This window comes from Poecilia mexicana, unplaced genomic scaffold (genome assembly GCF_051168715.1).
Source record: "Poecilia mexicana isolate PSO_F unplaced genomic scaffold, ASM5116871v1 scaffold_6, whole genome shotgun sequence".
NCBI lineage: Eukaryota > Metazoa > Chordata > Actinopteri > Cyprinodontiformes > Poeciliidae > Poecilia > Poecilia mexicana.
Window position 1 is genome coordinate 3347246 of NW_028263375.1, and position 26910 is coordinate 3374155.

At 43.4% G+C, this 26910-nt stretch overlaps 3 protein-coding genes across 4 annotated transcripts; 1 reads left to right on the plus strand and 2 right to left on the minus strand.

Moving 5' to 3' along the window:
- Positions 1-95: 95 nt before the first annotated feature.
- rspry1 (ring finger and SPRY domain containing 1) lies at positions 96-17028 on the minus strand. 2 transcript variants are annotated; one of them, XR_015762990.1, is made up of 16 exons: positions 16679-17028; positions 13256-13856; positions 8639-8691; positions 7188-7300; positions 6713-6839; positions 6531-6589; positions 6295-6361; positions 4625-4756; positions 4414-4529; positions 3865-4008; positions 3686-3797; positions 3430-3532; positions 2513-2665; positions 2253-2357; positions 1811-2163; positions 96-236 (listed from the first exon to the last, which is right to left on the minus strand). XR_015762990.1 is itself a non-coding variant. In XM_014973361.2 (15 exons), the coding sequence occupies exons 2-15, from the start codon at positions 13639-13641 to the stop codon at positions 2067-2069; spliced, it is 1767 nt and encodes a 588-aa protein (XP_014828847.2). In that variant the 5' UTR covers positions 13642-13856; positions 16679-17028; the 3' UTR covers positions 851-2066. The 2 variants fall into 2 exon arrangements, 1 of the variants encoding a protein (XP_014828847.2); XM_014973361.2 differs by lacking the exon at positions 96-236 and having other exon boundaries at positions 851-2163.
- A 3384-nt stretch (positions 17029-20412) lies between these two features.
- pierce2 (piercer of microtubule wall 2) lies at positions 20413-21835 on the minus strand. Its single transcript, XM_014973360.2, has 2 exons — positions 21710-21835; positions 20413-20884 (listed from the first exon to the last, which is right to left on the minus strand). Exon 2 carries the CDS (start codon positions 20871-20873, stop codon positions 20565-20567), a length of 309 nt encoding a protein of 102 aa, XP_014828846.1. The 5' UTR covers positions 20874-20884; positions 21710-21835; the 3' UTR covers positions 20413-20564.
- A 1047-nt stretch (positions 21836-22882) lies between these two features.
- anapc13 (anaphase promoting complex subunit 13) lies at positions 22883-25071 on the plus strand. Its single transcript, XM_014973359.2, has 2 exons — positions 22883-23110; positions 24874-25071. Exons 1-2 carry the CDS (start codon positions 23012-23014, stop codon positions 24997-24999), a joined length of 225 nt encoding a protein of 74 aa, XP_014828845.1. The 5' UTR covers positions 22883-23011; the 3' UTR covers positions 25000-25071.
- Positions 25072-26910: the final 1839 nt, after the last annotated feature.

A 26910-nucleotide genomic window follows, 5' to 3' on the forward strand; every position in this document is an offset into this window, starting at 1 on the left:
CCTCCAGCGTGCAGTTTGAACTTCATCACCTGTTCCACTGTGGTTGTCTTGCTGCTGGTGTCTTCCTGGAAAATTCATCCAAATCTTTGCATCTGCTGATTTAATCCCTTGAATTGTTGGTGTTGGTTACCTGGACCGTCACCGGGACTACCACAGCTGACTGTGGTTTAGTACGCCCCACTCTCTTTCAGAAGGTCGGTTGGATCAGATCCCTATCTGGATCTGAAGATGGTGAGCTAGGAGAAAGGACAAAGAACTTTGTGATTTTGGAATTTATTTATTCTAAGTCAATGTGTCTCTCATTGTGCATTTGTAATTGTCTGTTTTTATTAAAATCACCAATGTATACACCAAAACTCAAACCACTGCTTCCTGTCTTCATTCACGCCTCAGGCTCCCTAGAAGGACTCTCTTTTGATGCTGCTTTTGTAGCCGCAGTTAGCTGCATAATCCATAACTGTTACATTTGCACCACAAATTTGGAACAAACTTCCAGAAAACTGTAAAACAGCTGAAACACTGATTTCCTTTAAGTCCAGACTAAAACCCACCTGCTCAGGGTTTGAAACGTGATCAATTTAATGATGGCATCGACTTAATGTCACGTTTTAATTGTTGATTCTATGTTGCATGACTGTTTGTTTGATGTAAAGCACTTTGAAATGCCTTGCTGATGAAATACGCTATACAAAAAAATTTGATTGGCTGATAAAAGGAGCCCAGACTCAGATCCGAGAGCAGAACCTGGAGGTTCTGTTGTTTTGGCCCAGATTTCTGCCTTGAACTCGTTGCATCTCCTGAGGATCTGTGTTTTGCTGAAGCTGGAAAACCAGAGTCAGACAGACAGAGATCACATAAACATACATTTATTACAAATATCACAAATCATGAAACAACGATTTCTTAATAAATCACATCTTTGGGAACTCCGGATCATAATTCCTTTATAAACGTTTTAAATACAAGTCACAAATTAATCTTTACAATTCTGAACTTGGTTTCCAACCAGTCAGATTCTTTTTCTGCTCCACGTTAAGGTGCCGACTCGTCGTCTTCTCCCAGGGTTTCCATCAACTCTTCTGCCTCTGCAGGATTTGTTTGAGGATTCACTGTTCAATTTCAAAACCTACTGAAGCGCTTTGTTTGGTTGTACAAACAACTTTTCCTGAAACACATTCTGCCATCCAAAAGTACATGAACCTGTTTGTGAAAGCCAGCTCAGTAAACCCAGAGACGACTCGGGGAGGAGGCCGTGTCCCTCGGCTTGGAGGAAACAAGGTGACTTGATGAAGCATCTTGACATGTTTCGGTTCCTATTAGTTGCTTCAGTTGAATCTGTTTCCAGATCCGATCTGATGAAACCCTGAAAGCTTCATGGAAACATTTCCAGCAGCTGAATCCATAAAGCAACAGCAGAAACGATTTCTGGAGAGAACCGAAACCCTGACGCTCAGACCAGCCAGCGGCGGCGCTGTTCTCAGACCAGCCAGCGGCGGCGCTGTTCTCAGACCAGCCAGCGGCGGCGCTGTTCTCAGACCAGCCAGCGGCGGCGCTGTTCTACAGAGGAGGGTTGAATGTGGGTGAAATCCCAGAAGCTTGAGGAGTTCTCAGAGTTTCCTTTCCTGGCTGCAGGACAAACTGAGTTTGGAATATAAATGATAACCTTAAAATTCATCAGCGGCAGAATGTGGCATAAAGCCAAACAAAGAGTTTTTGGGCCATTCATAAAGACAGAAGCCGTGGAGGAAATATTAAATGCTACCTTTAGAGTACAATAATTAGCATATTGGTGGAATCAACGTGTCTGTACCTCAGATTTAATACTGCAGCCTGCAGACGGCTTAAACACAAGCAGACGCCGTGCAGGCCGACTGCAGAGTCTGCAGCTGCAGGAGGGATCCTCAGGTCTCTGAGGACTGTCTCAACGAGGCTCTGGTTCTGTCAGGATCCGCTCCAGATCAGAACACCAAGAGGAGACTCCTCCCCTCCTCTTCCTCAGGGAAACACGGCGCCATCTTCATCAGGACGGAGGAAGAGGAGCAGGAGGAGGAAGAGCATGAAGTTGGTCAGGAGACGTGAGCGATGAGTCTGACTCGGGTCTGGATCTCCTGGCGGCACAGCGGACACGTCTCCAGCTGTAAGGCACAGTCCATGCACATCCCACTGCCGGGAGGGGGAGAGCGTCAGTGATGCGGCTGCTGCGGACGCAGCAGCCGCTGCGTCCGCAGCCGGCCTCAGGTCTGCAGTCTTACCCGTGTCCACAGGGCCGCAGCTCCGTGTCCGCCATGACGTCGCAGCACAGCGTGCAGCAGTTGTCCCTGATGCTGACCTGCTTCAGTAAGGCCAGACGCCGATGTCTGGGGAACAAAATGACCGATCATCACCGTTTCCATGACAACAGGATGAACAGACGGACGCAAGCATCATTAGTCAACCAGGAACACAGAGCGCTCAAGCCGCAGCGGCCACAGGATGGGGGTCAGAGGTCACTCCCTGGTGCAGCAGGGCTCACCTTGGCAGGATGATCTTCTCGGTGGGCTTGAGGGAGGCGAAGTCGTTGAAGGTGCTGAACTTGACGGAGGGCGGATGGCGGAACGGCTTGGCCCCGAAGTTAAACTCACACTGCTGGTAGGACATGAAGCTGGCGGCGGCGAAGAAACCCGACCTGCAGGAGAACCACAGGAAACGAGTTGGACCAGAGGAACCAGCGCCGACTAACTGGTTCATCCCACCGCTGGACCCTCAGCACAAAGGAAACATTAACAACCTAAAAGCATGAAGATAAATACGACCGAACAGAAAAATGAATCATTCCAAGACGTTTATTGAGCAGCAGATCCACCTCAGAATTTACTAGTTGATCTGTGATCAACAGGTTGATTAGTTATGCCTCACAGGATGATTATGTTTCTGTAAATGAGTCTGATTACTTAAATATAAGTTAGCACTCCAAACCTGAGAGAAGGCTTGGTAACACTTTATTTGAAGGGGGGTGAATAAGACTGTCATAAACATGTTATAACACCTGTCATGAACATGAATAAGCCTTCATGAATATTTATGACTGTTGTCATAAAGTGTCATTTGGTAAATTATGACACTTTTAATACAAAGTTGACATTATTCAAAATGTCTGTTATGACAACTTGACATTAACCAAGAAATCATTACTAATATAAATTTGTTATAAAAGTTTTACTGATTGCACTTTAAAAATTAGGTAACTTTATGTTATTAAAGGTAAAGTTTAAACAGTAATGATTTCATGACAGGTGTTATGACAGTTTTATTCACCCCCCTTCAAATAAAGTGTTACCGAAGGCTTCATTACAGCACATTTTAATCAGAAATGTTTAATGGTCTCTATTGATGTTTTTGCTCAAAGCGTTACTTCCTGTGTGCGATGAGGGAAGCAGCGCTGAAACTTACGTGGCTGAGGAGAAGACTTGTTTCTCTGGCGGCAGCTGGTGTCCGTTAAGATAGAAGATCATCTGCTTTTTGTTCAGATCTAACAGGAAGCCGATGGCGTCTCCTGCAGCAGACAATTCACAAAACGATTTCACTGTTTTCACTCAAAGCGAGCCCAGTTAGCGGCTGAGTGCTGAGATCAACCCAGCCATCAGCTGGTATGTTCTTTGGTTGGTGACAATCAGACAGTTGAGGAAACGCTAAACGTGAGGCTCACCCTCCTTCCAGCAGGGATGAGAATGAGGTTTACTGCGAGCGTTGTACCAGATGAGCTGCCTGCAGCCATCATAAGCACATGAATATTCATCGTCTCCGATGCCGTAGCCTTCCTGTGGGAGCAAAGCGCCGTTAAACAGAGCGACGCAGGCCGAGGCGCAGCACAGATCTGCTACCTACATGGTTGAGGAACTTGCTGTCTTTGGTGGCCCATCCGATCTGCATCACCCCCGATGTGACGACGGTCACCTCGTAGTACCAAACGCCCGAATCCACGCAGAACGTACAGCGCACGCTCTCAAAGGACGAGGCGTCGCACCGCGCCTGCAAAACGTCACAACACAGGAAAACCTTCAACTGATGACCAACCTCTGCAGACCAGAGGCCTCAATCTGCATAAACGCCTCAGTAGCAGCTTCACAACGCTCGGCTAGCGAGCTGAAACCGCTGAGACAGACCTGCAGCCTGAGAGACCTGCTGCTGACACGCTTGATTCACAACCCACCCAACATCAGCATGTGCAAAATATGCAACACTGCAGCCAATCAGCTGCCGTTTCACATCAGCACTGCTGGGATCCAACCTCACACAGGCCCTGACCTCAGCTGACCTTTGGTGGCATAAGACTTTCTCTGTCCTTCATGTCCTTAGCTACCCGAGATCAGCCAGAGGTTAACTAGAGGTCAGCATCCAGAAATCCCGTCTCCACTCTAATGAACCCAGACTGACCTCCAATCCAGTCGGGGAAATCTTGAGGTACTCGCTGACGTCGTTGCTGTTCAGCATGGCGTTGATGCTGCTCAGGTTCACCTTCTCATAGGTGAACTGATGGCCGTCCTTCAGGACTGAACACAGGAGAAACACGTCACTCCGCAGAGTCTACTTTAGAGTCTAGTTTCTGATCCCGGTCCGGTCCGGTCCGCGCCACAGTTTTACTCACACAGGTTGTCCAGGCTCCACTGTGAGCAGAAGCCGACCTGCCTCTTCAGGTAGTCCTGGTGGTCTGCCCACGACTCCAGGACAGCGAGTCGATCACTGATGGACGACTCTGACACAGTCAGCTTGTTCTCACCTGAAACAAGATGATGAAACTAATTTAATAAAAACCAAAAAACTTCTTATTCCAGCAAATGTTTTCACCGTAAAACAAACAAATTATTCTGATTGAATTAAATGACAATGTTTTTAAAGTTCAGTTTGGTCAACAAGACGTCATAAAAACATTAAATCAAAGTTTGAGCCTAACGGAGCAAAAGGTTCTGACCATATATGGAAAATGACACTGCTGGACGAGAAACGCTGCGATGGGCAGCGAGGTCCAGGGAGGATTTTCTTATCTTGTTGCTTTATTGTTGAAAATGTCTCAACGTGTTGTGAAGGAACATTAAAGAACAGGGAATGTTTTTTAATGTTCATGAACAATAAGGAAAGTACTGAACCCGGAGTGTGGATGAAAACTGCAGCACAGCATCACCTCATCTCATTCTAGGCTGAAAACAAACATGGACGCCAGGAGAAAACCAGACGACTGAACAGACGTGCTAACTAGGGCTGTTGTAAACGAATATTTTAGTAATGGAGTAATCTATCGATTATTCTTACGATTAATCCAGTAACCGGATAAATACATTTAGAAAATGAAATATTAGTAAATCTAACAGCAGCGTTACTATCAGATATCAATATCAGTCCAATTTTTCACATTTGAGCTTCCCCAACAGTTACTTTTCTGTAGTTTAGAAACTAACCTGTAACAATAACAGCTCACTTTCTAAGTTAACCTGAAGAAAAGTTACACAAAGATCTGAAATTATATCCAATGTAATAATAAAGAGCCAGGCTCACAGATACGCTGATAAAAATGATCCAGTTTTTAGTTTCTGTTCATCTTCAGCGAGTTTAACAGATGAACTCTCACTTTGTCCCAAACCTGCCAAGCTTTGGGTTTGACAAAACGGGAAATGTCTCCTGGATTGGGGGGTTTGGGGTTGGAGGGCAGGCGGAGTAAGACCGGGGGGCAATTCGGGATATTTACGGCTCCTCCGTCCGTCACTCAGAAACTCATCTACCAGCCATGTGACATTTATTGTGCGGTTCGTCCTAAAGCTGCTCTTCCACTGTCAGCATCAGCCGCCCGCCGTGTTCAGTCTCTGCCTGTAGAAATCCTCCTCAGCTTCTTCCCGCCGTTCGCTTCCAGCTCCGGAGCAGAAAGGCTGCCGGACTCCCGGATCGCTCCGGTCATCTTAAGGATGATTATTGGTTCCCCGAAAACGATGAAAACCCGGAATTATCACTAATCAATAAAATCCCCGCGGGCCGAACTTGAAGATTGGACATTATGCCGCTAACACTTAGCTTTCGTCACAACTCAGAGGCGGAAGTCAGAGCGACGCGCAACGCAAATAATGTTCCGGCCGGAACACGGCGCGCTAAATGATAAAACATAAATTAACGAAGCTTCGAGGCAGGTAAATTTTAATCAAGGAATTTTAATAATCGAGGTACTCGAATCATTCGAGGAATCGTTTCAGCCCTACTATCAAGATTAAAATCCTCTGCATGAACTGCTTCTCTGCTGGATCAGATCGGGGATGAGTCGGCTCCACCTACTGGTCTGGGAGAACTTCTCCAGGGCGATGAGAGCGAACAGCATGACAGTCGGGTGGGAGTCGGCGCTCTGCATGGAGACACAACCAGTCAGCAACGTTCCCCTGAAACATTCAACAGTCTGACCATATTCACTTATTATTGGATGGAGTGATGTCCCAACTGGTCCTGCTTGATTACCCAGCATGCAGTGGGACTAACTATGCATGACCTCTGACCCAGAAACAGAGAGCGCTCACCAGGCTCTCCAGAAGGTACTCCAGGGTTCCAGGACTCAACAACCCAATGCTGGCTGGTCCTGGAGGAGGAAAGCAGCTGGGTAACTGGAGTAATAATGAAGAGTTACCAACAGCATATAAGGTCAAAGTTCAGCAGCGCTCAAACTCCCCTGGTTGCAGGAAGCCGGGCTATCTGACCGTACCTGCTAGCTTCTCAGCCAGGCAGCCCAGGACGGCTGTGGTGTTTCTGTGCTTAGCCGGGTTCAGAGCGTCCTGCTGGGCCACCGTAGCGCTCAGACTCAACATGTCCGACAGTTTCTGCAGAGCGTCCTGGAAGGAAAACAGCCGTTGATCCACAAAACGTCACATGGCGCCAAATAACACCTCACAGCGACACAAAACGGCACAAAACATTCACAGATTGTCACATAACGCCACAAAAGACCACACAGCGCCACATAATGCCACAAGTTTTGTGGCGCAACATAACAGCACCGCTCAGATGATCATGACTCAAACATTTCAGCAGCAGTGACTCATTCTCCAACACAGCTCATGTACTTAAACAGTAAATGAAACAGAAAGTCAAAGGCAGGTTGGAAAATGAAGACGGGCATCTTCCTGATTATTGTTGATGCCTGAAACAGCCTGGGATGCAGATTACTCCAGATTCCACACCTTGGTTGGAAGAGGACACTCATCCAGGAGGAGGGTGATGACTGCAGGACCCAGCGGATCGTCCAATGGGATCACTCGAATCAGAGACTGGACCACCTCCAGCCAACCGTCGTCTGGGAGAAAACAGTCAGCAGTGAAATCATTAATAAAGAAGGGAATAAACTGCATAATAACCAGATTTTAACTCAAAACCTCTTTAAATGTGTTCATGACCACAGCTGGTCAAGACACCAACAACAAAAAGTTCCAGTTTATTAAATTAACATGTTCTAATTTCTCATCTGCTGCTTTAGTTTCCCATGAAATTTCATGAGTAATTTGTCCTCGTTCTTGATTACAATGAACATAATAGATCCTGAAAACAGGCATTTCCTCTTCATTAAGGCATAAATTACTTCCCACCTCATTTGCTATGGGGGTTAGGGTGCAGGCCACAGACCAAAACAAACTTCATCCCGGTGGTTTTATTGTGTTACTGACTGCAGTGACGTTAGTTTCGAGTTGGATATTGGATATTCCAATATCCGCCGAGCAAGCGGCGTTTATCTCAAGGTTGATCCGATTTATGAACGTTAATTTCGGCCAGCCGATCTCCAGCTCCCTCCTTAGCGCTTCACTCCTGTCAAACAAATGTTAATAAATGCCTTGTGACCAACTGATACCAAAAAGTGGTAATTCATGCTTTTACATGAGACACTCAGCCCTCGATTAAAATGCCAAGTCATATTCAATATTTTAAATAACTACGCCCCACAACGTCTGACGCAGTGACGCTGGTTCCAAAGCTCTACTGGCCAATAGCAGAGGAGCTGACATAGAAGGCAGCTCTCCTCATTAACATAACGATGCACACGGAAAAGTAAAGGCGGGAGAGGAGGCCATGACAAAAGAACGAGGAAAAGACTAAACAAAATATTTGCTTTTCGGCACCAGAGGAACACAGACCGGCACCATGGACAGAACCTCCAGCCGCACAGCCCCGAGGAAAACTCAGCAAATATAAGCCAACTACTAAATCCATGTAGAGACAGAGATTAATGACATTAAAATGAGGTGGAACCCAACAGGAAGGGAGCTGCTACTGAACGTTCATCCGTCTCTTCAGGTCGAGTCGACCCAAACTTCCACCCAACAAACGCTGCAGAGAGATTCCCACAGTTAAAGGAAAACTATCTCATAATCCTGCTGGATTACTGACATCTAATGCAGTTCACGCAGACATTAGACAGGGGAACAAATGAAAAGTCTGGATCAGGTCAGACAGAACGAAGAAGATTCTAGGCGAGGCAGCAGACATGTTTCAGTCCAGAGAGGATCTGCTGAGATCCAGGAACCAATCAAATACCTAAACCAGCTTTTATCTGAACAATATCATCAGGACCAAGTCAGCATCTGATGACGGCGTGTCACAGATCAGGATGGAAGCTCATGTGTTGCTGTAAGCGACTTACCGGTCTCCGCCATCTCATGCAGCGTGATCATGGAATAAGGAGGCTCCTGGTCACTGAAAGACACAAAACATGTCATCACAGGTGAACATCCTGCACTTCACCCGAATTAACTGCAGGAAATCTATCCAACTTTTAATAGAGGTAACCTCAGTGCCTGTAACTAATCACAACTGATTTAAAAACTATATAATCGACTAAATCAGCAGCAATTTGAATTAAAACCCCCTTTTTGCTGCTAAATTATTGAATCAATGTCAACTTGAGCTCAGCAACAAAAATATCTGTAGTTTTTAATCTTCAGGTTCTTCATCATATTGGAGCAAAAATGTTTTTCTATCCGTTCACCTTTCCAGAGTTTCTCTGATCGTTCATGGATCTTCTTTAGAAATCTGGACTGTGGACACTAACATTAGCATTAGCTGCTACATGCTAGCATTGAGATGCTATTTCATGCTAGCATAGCTTCTGACAGGCTTACTCCTTTTAGCACAATTTGAACAGAAGAGCAGTCTTTTCCATCGTCCAATCAGATCATTCAGAAGCAGCAATGAAGCAAGAGGAGTCGCTGCTGCGAGAGGATGTAGCTCGTCCGTCACATTTATGGTTCTGGCTCTGGACTTTTGTATGTAAAAATAAAAGATTAATTGCGTTAAACATTTTAATATGTCTGTAATTTATAAATAGAAATGAACATGTTGAAATCCCACCCTAGGATATAATAGTAATGTGTGTTTTATGAACGGCTTTGGAGCTAAAAGCCTGACGGAGCATTAGCATAATAAGCCTAGGTTCCAGTGAACCAAACAGAAGACAGACAAGAGTCGGTGCTGCTGGATCCGACCCATAACGCTCTGCTCTGGTTAGGCGACGCTTTCTGCTGATGCTGACTGGAAACTGCTCAAACAGCCCACAGCTGAACTGGGCTGAACTGGTCCAACTCTGCTGGGAAAGGAGAACATCCAGCTGAGATAAAAAAAAACATCAGAGGTAAAAGGCACAACGGGAGGTTAGATGCCTGAACAGCAGCGCTTACAAATCTCCAGAGGTATTAAATGCAGCACCTTAACAGAAACTATGAACTGTGACTAACACCTGGTCACAGTTCAACCAGAACCTTCTAACCTAGTGGTTCTCAACGTGGGCAGTACCGCCACCCAGGGGGCGTTCAGAGTATGGCAGGGGGCGCTGGCGGACATTTTTACAAAAAGGGGGCGCTGGGAATCCTTTGGGGGCGTTTGGTCGAAGGTAAACTTTACACCTTATATGCACAACAATACCAGTTTAGACTTTGAGCAACTTGGTAAAACTTCATTGTGTAACATTAAATTATGTCTGGCTGCAACTGTATCAATAGCAGCTCTCCTTCTATTCAGTGTTTGTTAGCTTCTGTTAGCTTCTTGGCGCAGCTCCGTTCTCCTGCTACTGGTAGCTAAAATCACGATACCCTCACTGTGTGTCCCTCTGGAAAATGAACCCATTTAAATAAAGAAATCCCTCCATGGTGACACCACGATAGAGAGCGTTCATTTTAACACCGGAGCTGTAAGGTCCGGTATGAAACGGGGGTGATAGAACAACACAGCACTTTTAAATTTCAATAATCAGAATACCGAAATTGTTTCTGTTGTTTTAAAAGGTTTATGTCAGTCTGCCTTTCCCCATCGATACGCTTCCCGACCGCCCTGCACCATAAGGGGTTAAAAAAAAAAAAAGACGCGCAAAACTCTGAAACAGGAGAAGCGGGACATAAAACGGAGCGATGAACTAGATGTGAATTATGGCATAAAAACAGAGAATCTGACGCTGAACAGTGAAAAATCAACACATGATGTGAAACATGACGATTAGGAGGCGCAGCAGGTGATGAGTGAAGATTAATGATGGTCAATAAACGATAAAATAAATCTAACAGGAAAGAGACTAAAGAGGACATAGCAATAAACCAAGAGAGGATAATAATAATCAGAGGAAACTAAATGGGAATGAATGAAGAACAAAATCCAAGAATAAACTAAGAAACTAAAGTAAATACAGAGGAATAAACTGGTATGGCAAGACCTTTAGAGCAATAATTAATACAGAGACTGTATGGCAAGAATAAACAGACACTATTTCCAGATAAAAGGTAAAATAATATTGTTGAAGTGCCATGGGTTTGCTGAGACCACATCTAGTACTGAGAATAAATATATCTGACAGATCATAGCAGTAAAGAATTGATCACTTATTTATGTTTTTAATTAGATTTGATATATTTATTTCTTCAATATTATTTTTCATGTCAGTGTTAATGTCATGAGGCTGATGACTCCATGACACTTTCAATCTAACTCATCAGGATTTGATTAAGAACCAGATTAGTTTTTGTAATTTCTGTCCAGTAAAACTATTAATCTATAATCAATAGACAGGTCTATATAAAGATATAATCCATGTTTCTGTCTCATATTTCTATGGCATTAAAAGGAACTTTAGTTTTTCCACTAAAAGCTCTGGTTTGCACACTAAATGCCATGTGGGTGAAGTTTTATGGATGATGCTCTGATGTCCCATTCTCCTGAAGGCAGCACAGAGCTGCACCACCAGAAACACTGAAGAGAAGAAGATCTATGATTAATGTAGTTACAGTTCTATCCATGTTTTAATGCTGCAGAGCTCAGTCGTTTTGTAAATAGATCAAAGTTTAAACTGGCATGTTGTTCATCTTTTATCATTTTGTGGAATATTTATCTAGAAAATGACAAAGAATAAGAATATTTTTTCCACTCTGATTGGCTGCTGTTGGGCCTACAGATTTCAACTTGAATGTTCATTGCATTTTTCATCGACACCTGTGAAAATGATTTCTATTCCCATGGCTTTTTGTTATTATTATTTTGATGATAAATACAGAAACAAGCATAAAAATCAAAACATCTACAATAGTGATAGTAATATTAATGATAAAATAATAGTCAGTGTAAAGTAGCCTACAAATTTATTTTGTGGGGGGCGGTGAGGGACCTGGATAAGGGCTGGGGGGCGCTGGCCCAAAAAAGGTTGAGAAACACTGTTCTAACCCATCTGGGGTCAGTGAGCCTCAAGAGGTCTGTTACCATGCGAGGAAAAGCAGGAAAGCATTTCCCTCCCTGCTCTTCTTCAGCATCTCAGTTGCTAAGCAACAGATCAGAACCAGTACAGTCCTACTGCGAACACATTACGCCACCACAAACCAGGAAACTCCTGCTAACGCCGCACCGCAGACCTGCAGGTTTAACACGGTGAGAGCTTCTGAGGCAGGAAATGAACCGAACAGTAAGAGAACCAAGATGGAGAATCACAGAAGCACCTCAAGGGGGGAACCGCCCGACGTTAAAGGGGGAACCACCAGACATGAGACGGAACCGCCAGACCTCAAGGGGGGAACCGCCCAACGTCAGAGTGAACCACCAGACCTCAGAGGGAACCACCAGACCTCAAGGGGGAAACCGCCAGAACTCAAGGGGGGAACCACCAGACATGAGGCGGAACCGCCAGACCTCAAGGGGGGAACCGCCCGACCTCAAGGGGGAAACCGCCAGACCTCAAGGGGGGAACCGCCAGACCTCAAGGGGGGAACCGCCAGAACTCAAGGGGGGAACCGCCCGACCTCAAGGGGGGAACCGCCAGACCTCAAGGGGGGAACCGCCAGAACTCAAGGGGGGAACCGCCAGACCTCAAGGGGGGAACCGCCAGACCTCAAGGGGGGAACCGCCAGACCTCAAGGGGGGAACCGCCAGACCTCAAGGGGGGAACCGCCAGAACTCAAGGGGGGAACCGCCAGAACTCAAGGGGGGAACCGCCAGAACTCAAGGGGGGAACCGCCAGACCTCAAGGGGGGAACCGCCAGAACTCAAGGGGGGAACCGCCAGACCTCAAGGGGGGAACCGCCAGACCTCAAGGGGGGAACCGCCAGAACTCAAGGGGGGAACCGCCAGACCTCAAGGGGGGAACCGCCAGACCTCAAGGGGGGAACCGCCAGACCTCAAGGGGGGAACCGCCAGACCTCAAGGGGGGAACCGCCAGACCTCAAGGGGGGAACCGCCAGACCTCAAGGGGGGAACCGCCAGAACTCAAGGGGGGAACCGCCAGAACTCAAGGGGGGAACCGCCAGACCTCAAGGGGGGAACCGCCAGAACTCAAGGGGGGAACCGCCAGACCTCAAGGGGGGAACCGCCAGACCTCAAGGGGGGAACCGCCAGACCTCAAGGGGGGAACCGCCAGAACTCAAGGGGGGAACCGCCCGACCTCAAGGGGGGAACCGCCAGCCCTAAGGGGGGAACCGCCAGACCTCAAGGGGGGAACCGCCAGACCTCAAGGGGGGAACCGCCAGAACTCAAGGGGGGAACCGCCCGACGTTAAAGGGGGAACCACCAGACATGAGGCGGAACCGCCAGACCTCAAGGGGGGAACCGCCAGACCTCAAGGGGGGAACCACTCGACCTCAAGGGGGGAACCGCCAGACCTCAAGGGGGGAACCGCCAGACCTCAAGGGGGGAAGCGCCAGACCTCAAGGGGGGAACCGACCTTCTTGACCTGCAGGTGCCTGGTTCCTTCCAGCTCACCTGATTGGACCCGCCTTCCTGTCTCCAGACTTACTTGTCCACCAGCGTCCTGATGACAGCCAGCGTATCCAGCACCAGCCCGTCCACGTTCTGCTTCTTCCGCCTGGGCTCGTGCGGGCCGCGGCCTCGGCGTGGTGGCCGAACCGGATCTCTAGGCCGGCTGCTTCTGTCAGCAGAGTCAGCTCCAACGGCGGCGCCGTGGTCGACCCGGCGGGCCTGACCTCGGGTGGATCTGGAGGCCGAGTCGTGGCGGTGGTCTTCTAGGTCGCTGTCCTCTCTGCACACACAGCTGTTGCCCATGGCACCGAGGCGGGCAGCGGCGAGAGTCTCCCGGGCCGGGGACGCCGAAGGGGAGAGGAGCAGCAGCAGCTGGGCAAGGCTCCTACAGGCACAGAAAGTGATCCAGGCAGCTACTATCATATCATTTGTAGAGCCGCAGTTTGGGGCTCCTCGTTTCAGTGGGCTGGGTGAGGTCAGCAGTGCCGCTCATTCTGTTGCCTAGAGGAGATCGGTCGGGTTCAACAAGACATGGCCGATTAGACGGAACGCCAGGGGGCGGAGCCTGAAGCGACACGAGCTGTGGACATCACTGAGGGCACCAGGTTCAGGAGGACAGCTTCATCTGGATCTCTGAGCTGCAGAGATAAGAACCAATCAGAGCAGGAGAAACTCTAGACATTCATTTCATCGTAACAAGAAACATGAGAAACTACTGGCAAAAAGTACAGCTGATCTTTAAAGCTCTGTATAGAAACTGCATCAGTTTGCTTTGTAAATATATTTGTTCTTCATATTATCAATTAGCTAAATCTTAATCCAATTCAAACCCTTTCAGAACATCCAGTTGAGCTGTTAGCATGAGAATGTCATACAGCAACTGTGTTTAGTCAGAGACTTCTCCTGATTCACTGCAAGACTGACTGCTACTGGAGCTCTTTCCTGCCCTCTGTCTTAAGATACGTGGATGACATGAGTTATTAAGCATCTAGTTTCTCTTTGGGATACAGAGAGTAGCTTTTAACTGAAACATTTTGAAAATTATAAAATAATACTTCTAAAAGTGCAACGAAAAATAGACTTATATTCAAGTTCTGTAAGGATCTTCTAGAACAGCGTTTCTCAAAGTGGGCGCTACCGCCCCCCAGGGGCGTTCAGAGGACAGCAGGGGGCGCTGGTGGAAATTTTTACAAAACGGGAGCGCTGAAATTCCTTTGGGGGGCGTTTGGTCAAAGGTAAATTTTACTTCTTAAATGCACAACAACACCAGTTTAGACTTTGAGCAACTTGCTAAAACTGTATTGTGTAACATTAAAACATGCTTGGCTGCAACTGTATCAATGGCAGCTCTTCTTCTGTTCAGTGTTTGTAGCTTTTGGTGTAGCTTCGTTCTCCTGCTACTGGTAGCTTCACTGCATCAGTTCAGCGTTAAACCAGCTCAGGGGCGCAACTACATATTATTCAGGTCGATGTTCCTGCCCTCCAACCCCGACAAACGTCAGTCTGCTTTTCTCCATCGATATGTGCTTTCCGACCGCTCCGTGCCTTAGGGAAAAAAGAAAAAGAAAAAAAAAAGACGAAACGGGAGAACCAGGACATAGATGTGAATCAGGATCAGAGAATCTGGCGGTGAATAGTGAAAAATCAATACGAGTGGCAAATCAGGTGAAACACATGATGATTAAGCGGCGCAGCAGGTGATGAGTGAAGATTAATGATGGTCAATAAACGATAAAATAAATCTAGCAACAGGAAAGAAACTAAAGTGGACATAGCAATAAACCAACAGAGGTTTATTTTAAACCTCTCTTAAACAAATGAAACTAAATGGAAATGAATGAAGAACAAAATCCAAGAATAAACTAAGAAACTAAAGTAAATACAGAGGAATAAACTGGTATGGCAAGACCTTTAGAGCAATAATTAATACAGAGACTGTATGGCAAGAATAAACAGACACTATTTCCAGATAAAAGGTAAAATAATATTGTTGAAGTGCCATGGGTTTGCTGAGACCACATCTAGTACTGAGAATAAATATATCTGACAGATCATAGCAGTAAAGAATTGATCACTTATTTATGTTTTTAATTAGATTTGATATATTTATTTCTTCAATATTATTTTTCATGTCAGTGTTAATGTCATGAGGCTGATGACTCCATGACACTTTCAATCTAACTCATCAGGATTTGATTAAGAACCAGATTAGTTTTTGTAATTTCTGTCCAGTAAAACTATTAATCTATAATCAATAGACAGGTCTATATAAAGATATAATCCATGTTTCTGTCTCATATTTCTATGGCATTAAAAGGAACTTTAGTTTTTCCACTAAAAGCTCTGGTTTGCACACTAAATGCCATGTGGGTGAAGTTTTATGGATGATGCTCTGATGTCCCATTCTCCTGAAGGCAGCACAGAGCTGCACCACCAGAAACACTGAAGAGAAGAAGATCTATGATTAATGTAGTTACAGTTCTATCCATGTTTTAATGCTGCAGAGCTCAGTCGTTTTGTAAATAGATCAAAGTTTAAACTGGCATGTTGTTCATCTTTTATCATTTTGTGGAATATTTATCTAGAAAATGACAAAGAATAAGAATATTTTTTCCACTCTGATTGGCTGCTGTTGGGCCTACAGATTTCAAGTTGAATGTTCATTGCATTTTTCATCGACACCTGTGAAAATGATTTCTATTCCCATGGCTTTTTGTTCTCTGGGAAATTATTTTTGACGATAACTCCAGAAACAACCATGAAAATCAAAACATCAACAACAGTGATAGTAATATTAATAATAAAACAATATTCAGTGCAAAGTAGCCTACAAATGCTTTGATGGGGGCGGTAAGGGACCTGGATAAAGGATAGGGGGGGCTGGCATAAAAAAAGGTTGAGAAACACTGTGATATAATTTCACTTATAAGAATTACTGTTAATTTACTGGAGGAAAATTGTGGGGCTCTTGTTAACCATGAACAGTGACCAGGGTTTCCCCCAGTGTATTATAAGCCTGGTGGGCCATCAGGCTTTACTTGTGTCCCCGCCAGGCTAAGCATTGCTTCTTTTTTTTTTATGTTTGCATTTTTAAGACATTAGAGTTGGCGTTCAGATAATAATCTTCCAATCTTCCAATAACACATACTCATCAAGTGATATTTTCAAATCTCCTGTCAACTTTAGACATAAAACCAAGCAGGCCGCTGAATGAAAGACTGCCCGAGCACCCAACCACCAGGCCTAGCAAGTTTTCTGGGGGAAACCTGGGTGATGTTCGTGAAGTAGCTGATCGGTAAAATTATATTTTATAAATAAACATTGTTAATAAACAAGAGCTTTTCAGCTAGGCTAGCACGACAGCCTAGCCTATATTACAAAATAAAAACCAAACCGAATAAACGTCAACTCATCATTTTCACTCTAAAGTTCACCGATTTAAAACTAAAAGTATACTCACAGAGCTGCGGTATGAGCCGGTTTAAAGCGAACTGGATCCAGCACAAAATGGTTAGAAAGCTAGCCTGCTAACTGTTAGCCTAGCTCAACACTCCTCCGTTTTCCCTGTCAGAAAGCAACAGAAACAGCCAGTTGAAGGTGATAATAAACTTTACGGAAGCTCTGCGGGACATTCACACCGGCTGGGTGGAGACTGCAGCACCGAAAGGCTCTGTTAGTTCAAATAAACCCCCAGATTCCAGCAGCGGGCAGGCTACACAGCTAGCTGCTCGCTAAGTTCCGCGTAGCGTCGGCAGCTAAAAGGTTGCTCCTCATTTTCTTCTTCTTCTTCTGTTGTGGAGGCGAGGAATGAGGGAGGAGAAAGGCGGACTTCCGCTAGGATCTTTTCACAGTCTCGTTTACGGGGTGCCACTTGCTGACATTTAGTCACAAAAAATACAGCAATAATTTGGTTTATTTAGCCCGTCATTAAAATATTTTGTTTTTTAAGCTAAATATTTAGTGCTCAACCAAATGGTTAAGTCTGAGCTAACTATGTAGCTTTCAAAAATCAATATTTCCCTCTAAATTAAATATTTATCTTATGAACTAAATATTTAACTTGCTAACTAAATATTTAGCAAGAAAGCTAAATATTTTTGATGTTCCGACGTTCAAACCAATTTGTACATTTGCTAAATATTCAGCTTGTTCCTAAATATTTAGCCATGTTTAGTTTGAAAATTAAATATTTGGTTTGTAAATTCAATGATTAGTGTGGAAAGTAAATATTTAGTTAAGAGCTAAATATTTAGTTAGAAATAAATAGGTATTTGGAAACCAAATATTTAGCTTTCTAACTAAATATTAAATTTTAAAGCTAAATATTTAGTTTGTAAACTAAATCTTTAAATTGTGACATGTATAAATAATTATTTTCAACGGTTTTTACTGTGTTACTCTACAAACGGCTTCCCGTAGTTTTTTGTATGAAGGATCCAACCCGAGGGAGAGAAGCTCTGACTCCCCGGCAGCTGCAAGAAAACATCCAGGTGCATATGGTGAGAGTTCATGCACTAATAAAGGCATGACACAATCAGCAGGTGTTACTTTATAATAAAATTTCCCACTACAGGAAACAGGACACAAAAAAATAATAAAAATAACATACAGAAGCTGATGTTTATGGAAACCAGCCTGTTTCTGAAACGTAACCCAGTTCAGATAAATCTGATAAAGAACCAGACAGCGCCCCTGGTGGTGGAGGCGGATTCAAACTTACAGAGAAGATGAGGAAGAAGCTAACCAGATCAATTATTCAAATAACTTTATTTGATTATATGATCAGAAAATAAAAACAAATCTCACCGAATTTTAAAACGTGAAAACATTAAAGGAGGGAGGGAGACGGAGCAATTAGCATTTTTAATGTATCTATTGTATTTAAGTTCTTTTACTAGACCACTTTTAATGCGTGTGGATGTGAATTAATGTGTGAGCAACAGACAATCTTAATTTCCCTATGGGATTAATAAAGTTTTTTACCTTACCTTACCTTAAATGATCTATTGACTGAACTGAATGTCGGGTTTAATAAAACATTTTTAAAAAGCCTGATTTATGGACTCTGAACTCAGCAATCTGAGTTAACAGATATTACTATAATATTTACAATATTTACATGTGAAGGACAGTTTTCCTGTTCTGATCTGAAGAGTTTGATACTTTGTTTTAAAAAGCTGACTGTACAGAATATACATCTGTAACTGTAAATGCAATAAAAAAGGTAATTATAAGAAAACAGATCAGCTAGCTCATCAGGGCCTGATTGTTCTCCTGTAAACTGAGTTTTTGCTTCATCTTTACAAAATCTTTTGTAACTTTCTCACTCTGATCAGCTGAGTCTATGATGGACTTTCTCAGCTTTTCATCTGACTCAGGGGTTGGAAAGAACCGAAGAGTGCTAGCAGATCAAGAATTGTGTTTTGCACTAAGACCAGTACAAGAGTCTTGCCTTTACTCTTCCACCTTTACAAGCAGAACCGGAAAATGTTCCATCTCTCTCAGAGCATAATTCGCCAGAGCTACTGATGATTCTTCCTCCAACTTTTTACATGTGTTCATCATCTCTTCCAGCTTCTTTGTCAGAGGTTTGATCATCTCCATGAATCGTTTCCCTGCCCCTCGGCTTCCTGAACCTTTTTCCTCTCCATTTTTATTTTGGTTGCATTTGTTCCAACAGCAGAAGCTGCACCTAAAAGATCCACCTGCAGCTCCAAGGGTCAAACAGCTGAATGAATGAAGATGCATCCGCTATCAGTTTATTCATCAGCTCACACAGATGAGGTGGAAGCTCTTTGCGCCATCTTCTTCGTGGGTTTAAGGCCATTTCCTGCGGTTGTGTTTTCTTTGAGGGCGTTGGGGTTAGTCTGCGGTTCACCTCACCCTGGCAGAAACAGATGATATTTGAAGCAACTGAATGAACTGGAGAGTTGGTAACGCTGCGCTGATGGAGGAAGGCCACACTGGGAACCTGTCCACACCTGCAGTTCTAGTTGGGATTATGACTTCCTGTCTTGATAAATCAAAGTCCTGCTTTTGAACATTTTTCAGCACTTTCTGACAATTAACTGTCACTCCAGAAATCTGTTTTGTTCACTCAGTTCTAACGAATCTTTTGACACTAGTGGCTTGTATTTAAATACCCCTAAAGCTGCGTCAGGCCTCTGTGTCCAGGTCGCACGCTCCATCCACTACGCCACACGACGTCCTGACTGAAAGACAGTCTTTACCTTTTATCATGAGGAATCTGGGTACCAACATTTCTGGCTCAACATTGTAACTCTTAACTAGAAGATTTCTGGAGAAATGTAAAAGGGGTCTGCCAAAGTGTGCTTGTCAGTCAGAGAAAAAACTTTTGTAACTGCCCAGTGTTCAGGTGAAACCCAGAGTACGTTTACTGCAAGGACATGAAGAAAGAAACCAGAGTGTCCAAGCCGGGTCAGATAACCGAACAATGTGTTCTCACCATAATACCAGAACGGATCAGCATAGCATGAAGATGCTGGCATCGGCCCCAGATGTAACGTTATCACTGAATGAGCAGCAAGATGAAGACAAAGGTGTGATTATTTCTGAGACATGAACAGTTTCCTGCAGGAGGAGAAGTCGTTCCTGGTGTGAGGGAGCAGAGCAGGTGGCGCAGTCACACGGAGCGCAAGCATGAAGTCACATGTTGATGATCTTGGCTCTAAGGGAAACCCGTAAAACCCACAGGGAGTAATGAGGGCCAGGAGATCAAATGAAACACAGAGGAGTACATTTTCACCAAAACTCTGATTCTGAGATTAATTTAACATTTTGACAAGAAAAACCTTGGTTGTTCTCTGTCAAAAAGTTGTAAGTTTGCAAGAAAAAAAGTTTTAATTCTCTGATTAACAGTACAAGTAAATAAATGTTAAAAGTGAGATTTTAAAATCAGACATTTGCAACACATTTGCATCAGCAGCAACATGGCTGCTGATGCAGCTTCTTCCTCAGGATCCTTCAAGGTGTCAGATACAAATATGATGAAAAGTCACATTTCTTCTAATTCTTATTGGATATATGTTTTTGTTGTTAATTTTTCAGGGTGTTTCATAAACATGCAGCCATGTTGGATTTTGATTTAAAACTTCAGATTTTCCCACCTGGAATGCTGTTTTCCAGGGACATTTGTGTTAATCTGCAGAATGAAATCCTCCAATGAGTCAGAGCCAAGCTGGATTCACTTTAATGATTTAATATCTAACTCAGTAATTACATATCAAATGTTGTCACACCAACAAAGCAGCCGCTACTATCTTAAGTTATTGTCAGTGAGGAAGAGGAGCTGCTGCTGTGGCCGACGGCTGGTCGTCTGAGCATGCTCAGATGGTGTTTTGCAGACACAGCTGGGTTTTATCGAGTGCCGTGTTCATGGAGCAGCCATGAAACATTCCTCCCAGCCGCATCTGGCGGGTGAAGCTCTGGGTCTTGGGGTGGTAGCTGCAGGGGGCGCTCTCAAAGCTGGGAGGAAGCCGGCCGTAGTCGCCTGACGTGGTTCTGTACAGGACGCTCTGGGGATGGATCTTCCCCAGGGTCCCTTCCTTCACCTTCGAGCTGATGATGCAGGAGAAAACTGGGTTTCCAGGGTTGCTGCATGACCTTACATGTTCTGCTTCCCGAGGAAGTGACATCACTGCTGAGCCTGGAAATCATTCACAAACTCTGCTTTAAAACCTTGCCAGTCTCTTTGCTGATCAATTTTTAATCTTCATTTTATTAAACCTTTGGTAAAATGTTCACCCTTTGACCCAAACTATTTTTACCTTCTTTGGTAGAATAAAAATAATCCAGAAGAAAATATTTTTAAAAGCTTAACTGAACAATCCAGACCTGTACAGCTAGAGGTCTGACTGTTGGCATCTAAATAATAACTAAAGGTGGAGAAAATGTGGTGGTGGGGGGGGTTTGCATCTCAGAGATATTTGAAGTTTCGGCTTCTAGAAAATAAAGTTTCTTTAACTGCCAATACAGAAAAACTAAGTGCACCCTTGTTGCTTCCACCAGCTCTGCTGAATCAGTTTTAAGGTTCAGATAGTTGCTATGATGCGAACCGCGGAAACAACGTATTGTTTTTACAACTGATTAGCATCTGAAAATCTCAAGTAATCCCTGAACTTTGACCCCCAATCCCAGGGGAGTTGAAAAGGCTTCGTGGATGCGGAGAGAGAAGGAAGTTCAAAGCATCTCTTCCCTGACTCCAGCGTCTCTCTGCTCGGCTTTCTGACCGTAAATGTTAAGGCGGTGAACATCTCCAGCCATTTAACTCAATCAGCAGCAGTACAAAGTTTTTAGATCCTGTTTTGTTACAGATTTTAGATAAAAAGTTTCTATTCCCTTTTTGTCAAAAGCTCTTCCGCGTAAAACAGAGCAGGAAGTGCTGGTAAGCTAATTTCCCGTCGGCCGAAACTGGAACATTTTCCATGATAACTCCAGTAAAAGCCTCCAGTCTAACCAGTTCACCAGTTACCTCTGAGTCCTGTTGGACAGCCGCGTCGTCTGGACTTTGCTTGCGTCTTTCAGTCGCTTGAGAAAGCGAGGCGTCTGGTTTCCATGGAAACAGAAGACAGCTAATCCGGACCATTCTTTTTTCTTTAACTGTGTATGTTTAAAGGGATAGAGATATAATAACAATAATAATAATAATAATAATAATAATAATAATAATAATAATAATAATAATAATAATAATGTGTGGAAGCACAATATAATAAAAGTTCTAACGCTCCTAACCCTTAAGAAACAGGAAAGTAAACAGCAAAGGCGCTTAGGTTAAAGTAGAGTTATTGTTTTTACACGTTTCTGATTATTTAAACTAAGTTTTTCAACTGAGGCAATGTAGGTTTTTAAGCCAGCCTCTTTAAGGTTTATTATTCTTTTACTCCATTTTATCTTGTGGACTTAATGTCGAATTGTTAAAGATAAGCAATATTAGCAATTTTGGTGATTCATTGTTCTTTCTAACTTTTCTGGACTTTTCAAATCCAACCAAAATGTTGCAATATGACAAAATAATGTTCAACATTTCACCCTCACACTGATAACAGGAGCAGTCGTTGCTGACATTTGGGACCAATATGATCTTTTAGGGCCACGGAGTCGTTTTATGATACAGACACAACCACCAGCAATGTTTGTAACCTACTCAGATTTTTAAAGACCCATTCAATAAATTAGACTATTATTGAAAAGTTCATTTATTTTGGGAACTTGATCACTCAATGAAACACGCAGAAGGACGTTTGAAGGCCTTTATTTGTGATAATTGTGAGGATTTTTCTCTTATCACTGAAACAGTGGTTCTTAACCTGGGTTCGATGAACCCCAGGGGTTCGGCGGAGATAAAGACACACTTACGTAAAGTCGTGATGACGCCCCGCTTTGCCATCACTTGCTGCAGAGGATCACGTTACTTTGCTGAGCCAATCAGAGCTGCGGAGGAGCACTGATTGAAGGAGCTCCACTCTCAGCATGGATTTGAATTTTTACCAAATTCTGTAGCTTTCGGTGTACTTCTAAATCTGCTCCTTAGTCACATATGAAACTGGTGGGTTCGGTACCTCAAAAAAGGTTAAGAACCACTGCACTCATGAAGACATGACAAAATTTACCCTCCAGACCAGAAGGGGCGGTAGAGTTCCAATCAGCAGGCTGACAGCCGCCATTACACCAGACGGAGAAGCTGCAGGCTACAGCAGTGAAGCCCCACTGCTCTGTGGGCTTTTAGCGGGACTGTATCGGAACCGGTTCTGGACCCCGTTCTGTACCCGGGATGGACAGTGAGATCCAGCGGGACGGCAGAGTTCTGGACCTGACCGACGACGCGTGGAGGGAGGACCGGCTGCCCTACGAGGACGTTTCCATTCCTCTGGTACGGGCGGCTGGTTCCGGTCCAAAACTACCGAACCCAGGGCGACGCACTGTTATTATTACTAATGGATTAGCAGAACATTATGACCACCTGGTGAATAACACTTCAGGTCCTCTTCAGAGAACAGGTCTTATGTGAAATTCTGCCCCCCTGTGTCGGGAGCGCGAACTGCAGCCAGAGAGGATCCGTTCATTTCATCTGATGGATTTCTAGGTAAAACAACTCATATAATCACGTCAAGGTTGTAACTTTCAGTTTAATCGGCAGCGAACAAAATTATAAAATAAATAAACTAGGTCTTGCGTGGAGGTGTTCTTGCACCGTTTTGTTTTGTTTTTAATCGGTCTTTTTCCAGCGTTTCCACTTAAACCTGACAATTTAAAAGTAAGTCACCAAACCCAGGTTTCCAGCACGTTGTTTTTATTGCTGATATAAAAGGAAGGAAGCTGCCACAAAAAGACACAATGTGTTGGAAAAATTGTGTTTGGTGACTGACTTCATTTGTCAGACTGGAGTGACTAAAGTTGGAAACAGACTGATTCTCTTGGTGATTAAAAAACAAAACGATGTAAGAAGACCTCGTTTATTTATTTTATAATTTTGTTAGCTGCCGATTAAACTGAAAGTTCCAGCCTTGACATGATTATAATGCTTTATTGAGAAATCGATCAGAAGAAATGAACGGATCCTCTCTGGCTGCAGTTTGCGCTGCCGGCACAGGGGGCAGAGGTCTGTTCAGGTCAGAGAGGTCAGGGGTCATCTGGTCATCCTGATCAGATTTAGAAGTACTTTATTGATCACCAATTTGTTGATAGTTACTGGATTCTTCTCATCCAACAGAATGAAAATTTGTAAAAATGAAAGATGATGGAAAAGAATGATTAGTGGAGGGAAAGTTTGGGTGAATCAATGTTATCACAATATTTAATAATAATGATAATATCAGGTTTTCCTAATAGTGTGCGGTTCTGCAGATTGTACTTTCTCCTTTCATGATGAAGTGTTGCTGCTCGTGCTCTAGAGTCGAAACAAACATGTTTTAACCAAAAATTCACCCAACACAGAATCACTCCTGCAGTTTTTGTTAAAGTTTCATAAGTTTTTTTTATTCAAACAAGCTGATTTGGAAAACAATTATTTTTGCTTGATTTTGTTGTTATTTCTATGAATTATTGTGATTTTGTTCTTAAAATTTCCTCTTACCTTTATATTTCTGTATGTCTGATTATGTAATTTTTAAATATTAACTGATTGATAATTTGATCAATTTATCAGTACCTGAGTAATACTTTTCACCAAATACTTTTCTACTCACTTGAGTAATTTCTTGGATGCCTATTTTGTAATTTTAATGGAGTAAATATGCTGAAGTTCTTTACTCGAGTCCAATTGTTGCTCCTCTGGTAAATAGAAACAATTTATGTGATTCTAACCTGAAACCAGAAGTCTGACGTCAGACCAGGTGAGAAAAGGTGGGCATGTTTTTATTGGGTGTATGTAAACTTGTGGTTTCAGCTGTAAATTTTGCCTCTGGTTGTGCAAATTTTGTTAATCTGCAAAATATTAAAACCAGTTTCTATCAGTTAGATATCCAAGACGCCCCTAAAGCTTTTAGGGGCGTCCCGATTCTGATCCGATTCTGATCCAGAAAGCCTACACTCTCATCTATCAGCATATTTTGTTTCTCCACAGTTATAATACTACTGATAGTAATAATAATATATGATATTTTTACTCCCTCTGATCGGCGGTTTGTGTCGCAGAGCGAGCTGCCGGAGGCCGAGCAGGACAACGGCGGATCCACAGAGTCGGTGAAAGAGCAGGAGATGAAGTGGACCGACCTGGCCCTGCAGAGCCTGCATGAAAACACACCGAGTTCTGGAAGCTGAGGAGCCGTCCAGAACTGGACCGGGTTCATCCGCTTTGTAACAACTAATAAATCTAGATGTTGTGCATAGTTAGCTGCTGCTTCATGTCTTTCCTTGTTCTAACCACCAGGGGTCACTGTCCAGCAGAAACGCAAACACTCTGGTCCAGTGTTTCTCAACCATTTTTGGGCCAGCGACCCCCCAGCCTTAATTCAGGTCCCTCACCAAAGAATTTGTAGGCTACTTTGCAATGACAATAATATTAATAATGAAATAATAATCACTATTGTAGATGTTTTGATTTTTATGCTTGTTTCTGTATTATCATCAAAATAATAATAACAAAAAGCCATGGGAATAGAAATCATTTTCACAGGTGTCGATGAAAAATGCAATGAACATTCAACTTGAAATCTGTAGGCCCAACAGCAGCCAATCAGAGTGGAAAAATATTCTTATTCTTTGTCATTTTCTAGATAAATATTCCACAAAATGATAAAAGATGAACAACATGCCAGTTTAAACTTTGATCTATTTACAAAACGACTGAGCTCTGCAGCATTAAAACATGGATAGAACTGTAACTACATTAATCATAGATCTTCTCTTCAGTGTTTCTGGTGGTGCAGCTCTGTGCTGCCTTCAGGAGAATGGGACATCAGAGCATCATCCATAAAACTTCACCCACATGGCATTTAGTGTGCAAACCAGAGCTTTTAGTGGAAAAACTAAAGTTCCTTTTAATGCCATAGAAATATGAGACAGAAACATGGATTATATCTTCATATAGACCTGTCTATTGATTATAGATTAATAGTTTTACTGGACAGAAATTACAAAAACTAATCTGGTTCTTAATCAAATCCTGATGAGTTAGATTGAAAGTGTCATGGAGTCATCAGCCTCATGACATTAACACTGACATGAAAAATAATATTGAAGAAATAAATATATCAAATCTAATTAAAAACATAAATAAGTGATCAATTCTTTACTGCTATGATCTGTCAGATATATTTATTCTCAGTACTAGATGTGGTCTCAGCAAACCCATGGCACTTCAACAATATTATTTTACCTTTTATCTGGAAATAGTGTCTGTTTATTCTTGCCATACAGTCTCTGTATTAATTATTGCTCTAAAGGTCTTGCCATACCAGTTTATTCCTCTGTATTTACTTTAGTTTCTTAGTTTATTCTTGGATTTTGTTCTTCATTCATTCCCATTTAGTTTCCTCTGATTATTATTATCCTCTCTTGGTTTATTGCTATGTCCACTTTAGTTTCTTTCCTGTTGTTAGATTTATTTTATCGTTTATTGACCATCATTAATCTTCACTCATCACCTGCTGCGCCTCCTAATCGTCATGTTTCACATCATGTGTTGATTTTTCACTGTTCAGCGTCAGATTCTCTGTTTTTATGCCATAATTCACATCTAGTTCGTCGCTCCGTTTTATGTCCCGCTTCTCCTGTTTCAGAGTTTTGCGCGTCTTTTTTTTTTAACCCCTTATGGTGCAGGGCGGTCGGGAAGCGTATCGATGGGGAAAAGGCAGACTGACATAAACCTTTTAAAACAATGGAAACAATTTCGGTATTCTGATTATTGAAATTTAAAAGTGCTGTGTTGTTCTATCACCCCCGTTTCATACCGGACCTTACAGCTCCGGTGTTAAAATGAACGCTCTCTATCGTGGTGTCACCATGGAGGGATTTCTTTATTTAAATGGTTCATTTTTCACAGGGACACACAGTGAGGAGATTCCTCAGCTAAATAATCTGTTTCCTGATGGGTCTCTTCTTTTAGGCCAACTGAATATTCAAAGTCCCCTCAATGGTAAAATGTTTTAATTCTGGACTTCAAAGAACCTCAGCAGAACCATGACCCGGACCAGAACCTAAGGGCGACCCAGCAGAACCACAGCAGGTCCA

Excerpts from the sequence above, each read along its gene's own strand:
- anapc13 (XM_014973359.2), top strand. The coding sequence starts at position 23,012 with ATGGACAGTGAGATCCAGCGGGACGGCAGAGTTCTGGACCTGACCGAC. Across the intron at positions 23,111-24,873 it reads AGGACGTTTCCATTCCTCTG|AGCGAGCTGCCGGAGGCCGA; the intron begins GTACGGGCGGCT and ends TTTGTGTCGCAG.
- rspry1 (XM_014973361.2), bottom strand. The coding sequence starts at position 13,641 with ATGATAGTAGCTGCCTGGATCACTTTCTGTGCCTGTAGGAGCCTTGCC. Across the intron at positions 3,798-3,864 it reads ACAGCAAGTTCCTCAACCAT|GAAGGCTACGGCATCGGAGA; the intron begins GTAGGTAGCAGA and ends TTGCTCCCACAG. Across the intron at positions 2,666-3,429 it reads CAAGTCTTCTCCTCAGCCAC|GTCGGGTTTCTTCGCCGCCG; the intron begins GTAAGTTTCAGC and ends GTTCTCCTGCAG.
- pierce2 (XM_014973360.2), bottom strand. The coding sequence starts at position 20,873 with ATGTCACTTCCTCGGGAAGCAGAACATGTAAGGTCATGCAGCAACCCT.